At 38.0% G+C, this 12353-nt stretch overlaps 1 protein-coding gene across 3 annotated transcripts in view; it reads right to left on the bottom strand.

Annotated features, from left to right (window-relative positions):
- Window positions 1–12353, bottom strand: part of LOC113240275 (metastasis-associated protein MTA1) — a 74064-nt gene that overhangs the window by 17965 nt on the left and 43746 nt on the right. For all 3 annotated transcript variants that reach the window (XM_026477533.1, XM_026477534.1, XM_026477535.1), the window contains exon 4: window positions 4234–4427. In XM_026477533.1, coding sequence (XP_026333318.1) covers window positions 4234–4427 — 194 coding nt within the window. The remainder of the gene's footprint in view (window positions 1–4233; window positions 4428–12353) is intronic.

Raw genomic sequence — 12353 nt, 5'->3', positions numbered from 1 at the left:
AAACGCGCGATTGCATCGCTACACTTGCGATTAATAGGCGATTGCATCGATGCAAATGCGGACTGCATCGATACAAACGCGCGATAGCATCGCTGCATAAAATCGCGCGCGTGTGTAAAGGTATAGTCTGTTCCAATCCAATGTTCCAAAAAAGTAAACCAAACAGATCATTGACCCGACCATAGACAGTTTAGTGATGACCAACTGTACTGCCAACTACAAATCGATTAATTAATTGAATGAATTAATTTGTTTACTTGAATCAGTTGGAATAACACGAATTTACATAATTAAGTGAGTTTTGCGATTTCGCTGCTGATTACTATAAAAAAATATGTGATTCAATACTGAGTGATTATATTTCATACATGAGATTAGAATTATTTTCTTACATAACCTAAAAAACAAATTTAAAATTTCCTAAATCTAATTTTAAATCCTCCTTCACATCAACTTACACTTATATATTCGTTCGATTGTGATAAAATTTTCGATTCACTAACCGATTACGGAAACTTTAATTGAATGAACTGAATGAGTTGTTTCCGTAGAAACCCTATGCAACCATAGACTATTCACAAATCTATATTTGATTACTAATCTCACTTTTGAACTAACATTTTTCAAATAAGATTTTAATATGTTATTGAAATGAATATTGCTGGAAATAGTGACGAGATATCAAGTTGAAATCTTCAAAATATACGTAAAGTATCACTTATTCCATTTATTGAGTGATTGCTTTAGAATTTTCACCAAACCGGTTTGTTTACTTTTTTGGCATAATGGATTGGAACAAACTTTAGGCGATTAGCGACTACGTTGCTACTGCATCGCTGCTAAAAGTCACCGTGTATAACCGCTCTTAGCTTAGCTCACGTAGTTGCATGCAAGGCTAAGCTAAGAAAGGACGTAGTAAATAGTGATGTGCAGGGATGAAGGGCGGCAGAAGGACGACATATTTTTGACGACACATGTCATTTAGCTCGGTAAGCTTAGTTCGCGGTGTGAACCGGCGTATAAATAGATGCCCCGGCTACGTGAGCTAAGCTAACTTAGCTTCATTCGTGGTGTGGCCTGCGCTTTAAGCTCTGTTCCCATAGAAGGACAATGTGTATAATGTTATAACGTAAAATATAAAAAAAAACTAAATAATAGAATAGTGATGCTAGGTTTATAAGGCGACAGTCGAATTGTGCTCGAGAAGCGTTAAGAAAAACGTTAAACACGTTTTAGCGAAAAGGGTAGACCAAATTGCAAGGCAAACTAATGGAGGGAACATATCTGCTATAAATACAGCAGAGGTGAAGTCAGGCTATGATTGTGTATGGTAATATGTATGTACTTAATGATTTACTGATACGTCACCAATTTATTCCTTACAAAACTAACGGTCGTAACTCGAAATTTTGACGAAATAAAATTATACTAACATTTCAAAACTGGAATAAACTAGATTAAACAATTTAATAGGCATTTTGCACACCTACCTGACCCTGACCGAAGTCAGCCTGAGACAGATAACATAGGTAGACAGTACAGAGATAATATAGGTATGTGCGCAATGTACCTATTATATTGTTTAATCGAGTTTATTTCCGTTTTAACATGTTAGTATAATGCAACGCGAAAGTTTAAAATTGAAAAAAAAAAAAAAACATTACATCTATATTATATAATTTACATAATAATTATTCATTTATTTGCTTAAAGGTGCTTACAGATTTGCTCTATTCTTTGACGATCGACACGTGCGATCAAACAAAACGAGCAAAAGTGGTAGCAAACGACGATCGCCATTGTCGATTGACCCTAGCGATCAAACAAATAGAGCTCGTGCGATCAACACAAGGTGCTTTGCTCGATCGCACCTATCGATTGACAAGAATAATCGACATTGCCGATCGACAGTAACACTCGATAAAATCGAGCAAATCTGTTGGCACCTTAAAACGTGTTGTAACAGGAGATGTAACAAAAAAAAAATCGACATAGCCGATCGACAGTAACGGTCGACAAAATCGAGCAAATCTGTTGGCACCTTATAACATGTTGTAACAGCAGATGTAACAAAAAGTGGCAGCGTGTTTCGTATATAAAATATGCAATGGATAGTTATAAAAATGTTTACTACTGCAAAATTTAAGAATGCTAAATTACAATTTTATAAACGAATGTCACGAATGATAAACAGTGATTACGTCTCTACGTCATGATCTTTGACAGGTTTTTCTTTGTTAAATAGTTCGTTTCGTTTTTTATTTTAACAGTTTTGTATAACCATAGTATAATAAGACAAATATGGTAATTAGATACAAACGTAGCAGCGCACACATTCCTATAATAATGAAAGGCATGTGAGACGACCAGCACTATGCAACGCGAAAGCATCGCGAGATTATGCGAATGTGTGCGTCCGTATACAGCACGCGGCGGGCGCACATATATAAAAGTTACGCTGCTACATTTGTATGGAGCTACCATACTTGTCTTATTATACTGCGATGTAACTAAGATTTCAATAATCAAATCAAATTTATAACTTATGTCGATTTGTTAAAGAGGACGAATTGTATTAAAATAAGCCTGTCATGACGAAGATCATAATTACATGACATTAATATTGCGCTAAAATACAAGTGGTTTATTCTTTTAAATAAAGACCTATTGAGACGAGTGCGAGTGAGACTGCCTCTGTGGCTGAACGGTTCGATACCCAAGCCGGGAGAAGTATGTGTATTTCATTCATTTCTCTCATGAGTTTGGGTGTAATTTGTGGTTATTTATGTGTGTGTCCATGGCAGCCGCGACACAGGGTCTATGAGTGTGTTGCAATAATTTTACAAAATTCTTAAATATATATTGATAAAAAATCAAACAAATAGCACAATCAAAGATTCAAAATGGCAGGTATTTCTATATAATAATTTTATTATCTTATTGGAAAGGAAATTGTAACAATATACATAAAAAAAATTAATAATGTATACACAAAAAAATCCTTAGTTTAAGAACATCATCTTCCATGAAAGATTACATTAAGTAATTCATCTGTCGTGAAAAATATATAATGCTTTTATTTTTGTTTAGTGAGATATAAAAATATCACCACCTTTTCTACATCAATGGACAATAGTTGATTTTGAATAATACACAACGAATTGGCTGTGATATCGTATAATACGAGTAGATTAAATCAATAGCATGAAGAGCCTATACACACGGCTTATTTTATATGCGCCGACGACACGCGTTACACGAACGCGCCTTTACGGCGTCATAAACGTGCGTCATCTGCGCGTATACGCGCTGTAGTGAATCGATTCAAACGCACGCAAACATTGCGTTGCAAGCAAGAAGCTATACTCCACTGGAAATTAGACTTAGAATGATATATTAATCATTATGTTATTGTTTCAAGTAGTTGCTTCATTTCAAAAACAAACTGAAATTAACAAACGGAATTAAAATTAAAACTATCTCCTATCAAAATGCGCGAGATATACATACGCGCGAATACAGCGCGTACACACGCAGGTGACGTGTGTTTACGGCGCGTAAACGTGCGTTGTCGGCTCGTATAAAATACGCCGTGTGCATAGGCTCTGATTATGTAGAAAAGAATAGGTACTGTTTCAGGGTGAACGTTATTTGCTAAATAAACCGACATTTTTAGTAATAAAAATTTAAAGGCGCATTTTCCTTACTTCACTTAGTTTACATGTTACTTGTCTAACGTACATAAGTATTGCATACTTGGCGTCTAATTTAGACAATGTGATTGGAAAGTACAATATACCATTTATAATAATTGTATAAATAGTTAGTCCATATATAGTCCTACTGCTGGGCACATGCCTCCTCTTACGATGAGAGGTTTGAACTGTAGTTCCCACGCGAGCTTAATACTCGTACCGTATTGGGACTTCGCACATTGCTTTCCAGATGTGTTTCCTCACGAAGTTTTCCATCACTGAAAAGCTCATGATAAATTTGATTTTCGCACATAAATTCCGAAAAGCACAGATTTAGATTCGAACTCACAACCCTCAACTTGAGAAACGGTAGGTCAAACCATTAGGCTATCATGGCTGTTGACAATATACCATTTACGAACAGATGAAAAGAAATCCTTAATTTGTCATTATGATCAGTATTGTTTAGACGAGATAGGAGCTTGTGTTGTGTAAAATGTCTTCATGTTTTCGGCCGGCATTCTCGGTACATACTCACATCCTTATTGAGATAGCTGAGCAGCGACTCGGTCTCGTTGAGGAGTGTGACAGAGCACTTGCCGCGGATGTGCGTGGCCGGCAGCGTCTCCACGTGCCGCGAGAGAAAAAGCTCGCGGTGCTTTGCTTGGTGCCGCTGCTTCGGCGCGAGCCCATCTGTGCCTGGCAACTCGCTAGATTCCTCCTCCATTGCCGCTGGAAATGGCAAAGTTTAATCTTAGCTTTATTATAACTATATGTCATTACATTTGATCCTACCTATTGAGGACCTTTAATTTGCAGGTATGGTTGTGGAAGGGTAATGGGGAGCAATGTAGGTTATGATCAAAGATAAACAATAAAGGATTGAAAGGTTTTTCTAAATGACAATACAGTTATTGTTTGTTTGATTATTGTACACTAATGTATTATTGATGTCAGGTATATGTATGTAGGTACCTAAACGTACATTGAAGAGTTTGTTAAAGGTCAGTGTGTTAATACTTATTCGACGACCTCCGAGGACGAGTGGCTTGCACACCGGTTTTCATGGTGTCGTCATCTCCAAGGTTTCGAGTTCGATCCCCGGTCGGGTTAATGTAGAAAATAACTTTTCTTATATGGGTCTCGGGTCTGAGTGTTCGTGGTACCGTCGTTGTTTCCGATTTCCATAACACAAGTGCTTTAGTTACTTACTTTGGCATCAGAGCAACGTTATGTGATGTTGTCTAATATTTATATATATTTATATAATTCTAAAACTGATGCGTTGATATTTTATGTGATTATTATTATTTTTGTGTATAATATCAAGTGACGGGACGAAGAAGTCGTGCGCCTGATAGTAAGCTTACGTACGCACGCCTGTCCATAACAGTTATAGTGCCGCTCAGAGCTTTAAATCGCAAAGGTCTGAGGGTCACTGTCACTGTCACTGCGCCCGTCACCTTGACACTTAAGATGACAAGTCCCATGTGCCTGTCATTTCAACAGCACCCTTACCCTTTAAAACCGGAAAACAGTAATGCTGACATTACTGCTTGGCGGCAAAAATAGATAAGGTGGCAGTACTACCCTGGACGAACTCTTTCACAAGGATCTCAACTGCTACTGCTACTATTTCTCTCAGGAACTATATCCGCATTCGATTGGCGTAATTCAGACGATGGCTCCTTGCATCACCCTTACATCGTTCCCTGCATGCCCTAACATCTGCACTAATGACGAGGTGAAAGTGGCTAGTTTTAATAACATAGTATATGCCATACATACGATAAGAACACCGAATATTATAGATATTTAAGTTCCGATGTATCTTGAACTCCAACGAGATCATATCCACAGGTGGTTCTGTAAATGGCGTATCCGGATCAGTGCCATCATACCACATTTACACTTGAGAAAAGGAAACTGTAATTCAGTAAGACTTGGCAATGAAACATTACCACATTCAGATTGTGTGAAGTATCTTGGTTTTCACCTAGACATACATCTCACATGGAAGCATCACATCAAACGGAAAAGAGATGAAGTCAATCTCAAATATCGTAACCTACATTGGTTCATGGGAAAGAATTCAGCATTATTAGTAGACCACGAACTTCTAATCTACAACTCAGACTTAAACCCCATTTAGACGGACATACGGTATTCACTGTGGGGTGTGGTTAGCAAGAGTAATATACTTTGTCTCCAACGAGTGCAGAACTGTATCCTGAGGGCAACAATCAAAGCCCCTTGGGTCACTCGAAATGAAGAGATCCATGATTACCAAAACGTTCTATCGGTAGCTGATGAGATAGACCGACATAAAACTAAGCACAAAGAACGCCTACCCTGCCACCCGAACCCACTTATCGCAAAATTTCTAGATCCATCAACTATGGTCAAGCGGCTTAAACGAGGCCATGTTCTATAGCTGCGAAGTGCGGCACTGGCCGCTTGAACAGATGAAAGGGAAAGGAATGAAATTCAGTGGGTAGATGATAGTCAACGTCCTGGATTATCTCGTAAGCAATTTGTTTAGGACGCAAACAAAATCGTATTGAATGGCTAGTTCCTGGTAGGGATTAATTTTATATAAGAAAGCGCCGAAAAAGACCAATGTAGCGTAGGCAGTATCCGCAACAGTCGCAAAGCAAATAACTATCAGAAACGGGCGTGAGTCTGATAATTTGCAAGATAAGGAGTATATAAAGTTGTTTGCATTAATATACATATTATCTACATGTATGCAAACAACCTTACGTAGCGAAACATTGCATCGGTGAATCATGACTTGGTACTGGTAGCCCACTTGAGTTAGTGGTGCGGCAAGATTTTCGTAAGAGCGGAAACGGTATGGCACAATCAACTACCCAGGTAGGGTCATTTAATTAAAGAATCTCATTGAAACAACAGCAAAGTGTACGTGGGTCAAGAAGGACGCTATAAACAAATATGAAGTCAATATATTGCGGATTTTTTATTCCTGTACTTATATGTCCAGATGACTGAGTAATATTCCTCCCACCAGTCGTCTATATTGTTGAAGGAGTACATAAAGCAATAAATTAATAATTGTCCAAAGAATAAGACCATTGGTGTTGCGGTGCGTGGCCGCGGCATGTATCGGCAGGTGTTGCGAAACGACGACTTTATGATTTTTATATGACGATGTATACGCACGCCATTACGATACGTCACAGCCTGGATCACAACATGTCCACCATTTCCCTCATTGAAAGGGCCCGTAAACATTTGTTGTTATTCCACGATTATGTTAAATAGCTTGCATTTAGGGCTATGACCTTAATAGAGTAACGAGTTTTTATGCTTCGTGTGCACCTGTCTCGTCGAAGCAAAGATAAAAAGGTTTTGATGCATTCTAAATTGTTATAGTAAATACGCCGTAAGACGTTCTTAACTAAAACTGAAAATTGCTACCTATTTATAATAAATCATAGTAGCTCCAAAATCATAGCAATAGTATCATAGTATCTGCATTGCTAACTCGAAATGTGACCTAGACATTGAAAAACAGTACATTATATATTTGAATCGAAATTCAAATATATTTGATTCGAAATCAGGATTATGTTCACCGCTTAAGTCGGAAAATAAAAATATCTTTTATACATAGACGCTGTAACAAGATTTTTTAGAGCATCGTGGGGCGTTGTCTGCGATCACATAAACACAAGGGCAGCGGTACCCGCGGGCTGACAAAAGCGCGAGGCGCGGGCGGCGGCTGACGGCGGGGCGCGGGGAGGTTGCCGTGTCGCGTCACGCGCCAAGACACCTCAGACGCCAATCCTCGCTTTGATCCCACACTACAGCCCCGTACAAATCAAAATAGTCAAATTATTCGAATTAAGCCCCGATCATTTGAGGTTATACATAAATTAAACGTTCGAAATTAAGGGTTGTTTTCAAGACGGGATTTTAGTGGCCAACGCGAGGCGTGTGCGGTCGGGCGGGTGACGCCAAGGGGTGGGTGCTGGCTACTTATTATTACCAGTCTCGCGCAGACACCTCTAATCACATACGTGTAATAATAAAAGTTAAAGCTCAGATCGGTAAAGCAAGCGGTGTCACTGTTAAATAGGGTGTGTTAATACGACAGCTGTCAGGGAGCTTTTCAAAATAAAAACTGGAGTCTTCCGCTTTACGACGCAGTTGAATGAGGACGATGCGCTTAAAACAAATAAAAAGTGATATTATGTACAATTTGCAACGACGGTAATTGGATATTCTCTAATAAATTTCTCAGTACGACGTAAGACGTGATTGGATTGGAACCTAACCCATTATTGGTATTAATAGAAGCGAGGAGGACAAAAAGACGGGGGAAGACGTTAAAACAAGCAGGCGAATTAAATTCCATTGGCAATGTTGAGATGAGAGCGGCACGAGGCAAAAACTGAAAACGCAACTGTTTGGCCCTCCCCAACCGAGAAACATTAAGTTCATGCGACGGACGGGATCGCATAATGTCGATATCGGTGAAATGGTAATATTAAAATAAATGCAGGGTTCACATGTTTTATTGGACATTATCTGGTAGGTTTTTAGTTTATAGTCACCTGAAAAGGAGAGCTGTGAATAATGTAATCCAAGATAAAAAGCGACATGGAACGACAGTGAAAAATTACAATATGAATAGCTTAGTCAACTAAGAGGTCATTGTAAAGCTAGGTAAGCTGTCGACAGTCATCGATACTTCACAAGGTGTTCCCGATAACGTCACTAGAGCGCGGCGGCGAGGACCCGCCATTTACCGCGCGGCTTGGGGCCCGGGGGCGGCCGAATTGTGGGGATTTACTTTATGATAATTATTTCGATTGCCATCGCGCAGAAAGGCGCCCGGGCGCACTCGATGCGATCTCCGCAGCCGACGCGAAGTGCCCGTAAAAATCACAACTTTTAGACCCAGCATTATATTAACCTCAGAGTAATTTGCACTGTGATTGGCTGGAATTAGAAAACAAACTATAGAACTAAATGTCTTAAGAGGGTTGTTCCGATTAATAATGACTTATAGCTGTTGTTAAAATATTTTCAAAGATGGTTTCTTTTATGGTAATTAAATTCGTACTGGTACGAATTTGGTAGACAGTCACGCTATTTTGTAAACAACGACATCCATTATACAATGACTATAAAAGTCAATATAATAAAGTATTTTAACATACATCGCTAGGTGAAAAGGGAAGATTTTTTTGACAGATTGCATGTTGTCATTGTATTCGTTGATATAATGGGATGCGGATTGACGACATAAGTCATGCAAGGAATATGAATACAAAATAGTTAATAAGTCATCAGCACATGGATATACTACACTGTGACCTGCATGATTACTTTAAAATTAGAAAATCGTAAGACAACACGCGTACTTTTATACTACAGCAACTAATATCTAATAAATAATAATAAAATAATAAAAACAAATAATATCAAGTGTTACTGCTGGGCAAGAGACCTTTATATAGAGGAATTCTTATTCTAAGGATTGTGCTTTAAGGTTTCCGTGTTTTATAAAAGATAAACAAAACGGTTAAAAGGGTTTATGATGTTAAGCTACCTACTCACGTAAACATTGATGTCGATAAAATAATGGTTTCGATTCGTAAATTTTAGACACTTCAATAGTTAGGGTGTTTTTTAGAATCTCGATGTAACAGAGGTGATTAAAAATTTTGGTATGCTATGTGTAAGTGGATATTTCTTTGAAACGCATGTGCTTTATGCATATTTAAGTGTTAAGGAGCTCCAAGAAAAGTCTGGGCGGTTTTTGATTCTGTACTGCATAAGCAGAATTACAACTTCTGGAGAGTAAAACTATGGGTTGGAGAGTGATATTTGTTTCAACACCATGATGTAATTTCATCATCATCATCAACCCATTTTATGCGCCCCACTGCTGGACATGGATCTCCTCTCCGGCGAGGGTTGATGTAATTGATGTACCTTTAAACAGTTAGAAGCTTCAATATGTAGTTTTTGATGCTTGATAACAATAAAATGGATTACAAATTCTGGAACGTGTTTCAGACACGGGTTGGAGTTTCCAACGGCATTTTTGACAAAATTTCGACCACAGTAAGCTTGTGAACTCTCTCATATGAATATGCATACATGGACCCGGTTAAGTACGCACACAAAGAAGTAGCTTTGTTAAAAGTATTCCAGGTGGGGAGTGATGTATGCCATGGATTATCTAAGTTTATCTAATCTACATGTCACAATGGAATTTACGGCGGCGTAAAATATTGGTAACAGAGAAAAAGAAGGCTTTGTTTGCTTAAATCCGGGAAGTAATGGAGTAATGGTCAGGATGAGAGAATTTTGAATAAAACGAGGAGGTAACATTTTTTCACGCATTTCAGGAGACATATTAAAGACTGTTTACGAGACTTTTATTGCGGTCGTTTGTGATTTCAACCGTTTATGTCCATATTATACGTGGTATTTTGTATCTTTTATGGTTTTGTATTATCTCCGTTTCTGACGTAAGGAGCTGTAGGTGCGGGTCTTTGATTTTGGACATCATTACTTATTTGGAGATTTAATAAGAAGGGATTATGGATACACACGCGTCACTACGCAACTAATTAAAGCGTAGGGAAAGAGAAAATGGCAATCTGTGGAGACCCCCGCTAGTGGGGGGTGTCGGTTACGTGTGCCCCCTTGGGGTGGTCGGGTGTATGGTTTTTCTGCTCGGGCATCCTTTGCTTACTTATTGATCCAGTCAAATGTGTGGAGGTGGCGCGGTGGGTGGCGCGCCCGACTCCGCACCTCCTTCGAAGGGGGTACGTCCAAATAAATCTGCCCGCTCGCGAAACACTGCAGTGACAACAGTGGCGGCCGATAAGATGAGGCAGCTTAGACTCCATTCTCATACAAACACCTAAGCGGCCGCTACGGCTACAGTGCCGTCGACATGAAAGTCCAATGAAAAATCAGCGAATGTCATTTCAATTAGAATGATTTCCATTTTAAGGCAACGACGGGTGCGACCTTAGCCACAGGCATGCGCGCGACTGTTGTCGGTAGGTACCTACCTAATTGCGGAACCGCGAAGCCTCTTCTTTTCACAGAGGTCATTGGCATAGCCACTTCAAGGAAAAGACTGTACGAGTAGGTAATTAGTTGAGTCTCCCTCTATCAACCTAAAGATTGCTTAAGTTGGACAAGAAATAATAAATAGGCAAACTTGTTGGTATTACTTCGCAACATTATAAAACAAGACTTTTATTTGATTTTGGATCTTGAGTTTACTATTGTATGGCAACGTCTCTCGTATAAAAAAAAATGCAATAAAAATCATCATAGGTAATGAAAACAGCTCCAGAGCCAAATGGTAGTTTAGCTGACAAAGACTTTTCTAATAGCTCTGAAATGACGTCAACTGAGAGACGCTTTGGTTATTTATAGAATCAAATGTTGAACTGGATAAACTTACAAGACGCAAATATAATACATTCCATATACTTATAATATGCTGGGCGGCATTTGACAAACCTTGACTAAAATCAAGAAATTCTTAGGAGTTCCCACTAGATATGACCTCCACATCCATTGTTCCAACCAACAAGCTCTCAGCGAAGCTAACAAAGCAATGACCTGTTATTTATTGTTCACGTACTTATCTTTTTAGGGCATAGGATGAGATGAATAACCGTTGGTGTATTTATTAATTTCCGCAGATAAACATTTTCAAGAGCTGACCGTAAATGAAAAGGGCAAAATCCGAAAGAAGGTACATCAGTGTTTATGGAGTTAAAGTTGAAATTAGCTTTGTTTCAATTAATGAATTGAAAAACGTGTTGTTAATTCGATGATTTATTTGCGACTAATTTCATTATGGAAACAAACTGTCTTATATATCAATGTACAACCAGTACTTTGATGTTAAGCTAAGGCAATAAATTTAATGCTTTGTTTAGGTTATTAATTGATGGAAGCGAATTTCTTGTTCCTTATTAGCATTACTGTCCAATCTTGTTAACAATGTGTTGTCATTGATGGCACTCTTAGATAATTTGCATCTTTAAAGCAAGGAATCATGATACCTAGAGCAGCTCCATTCCAGAAGTCTGATCCGGGAATACAGGCTTTTTCACTTGAGTATTTTAAAACCTCTCATTAAGATCTTGAGTATCTCTTTTTTTCGTCGTTAAAAAAACTATATTTTCTAATTAGAATCTTTTATTTTTTAAATTGTGATCTTGGCAAACTGTTTAGTAATATAGAAAGTAAAGATGAAAAAGGATCCAACAAAACATTATAATCTCTGCACTTGAGACTGTATATAATTGGATCAAATATACAATACAAAATTGCTAAACGTGATTTTAAAAGCTTCCTAAGTGGACATTTTTCTTTGCATATCATTCAATTTTATTTTATTTTATTTTATTAGGTACAACAACAGCTATTAATAAACTTTACATTTTACATTGAATGTTTTTAGGTAAAGCTAGTTAGCGACAATTACAGTTGTCCACATTAATTTTCAAATATCTAACTTATGATAAAAGTAAAATAAAAGCTAACACATCAAAAAGAAAAAAATATCAAACACAAAAGTATCCACAATAATAAGCATAACAAAAAAGGTAAAGCGATGTGAAGAGTGCAATCCTGAACTACAAAAAA

The sequence above is a fragment of the Hyposmocoma kahamanoa genome, unplaced genomic scaffold (assembly GCF_003589595.1).
Source record: "Hyposmocoma kahamanoa isolate Upper Pololo Valley unplaced genomic scaffold, ASM358959v1 129, whole genome shotgun sequence".
Taxonomy (NCBI): Eukaryota; Metazoa; Arthropoda; class Insecta; order Lepidoptera; family Cosmopterigidae; genus Hyposmocoma; species Hyposmocoma kahamanoa.
Note: the sequence above shows the minus strand (reverse complement) of the source record. Positions and strands in the feature narration are given on the sequence as shown.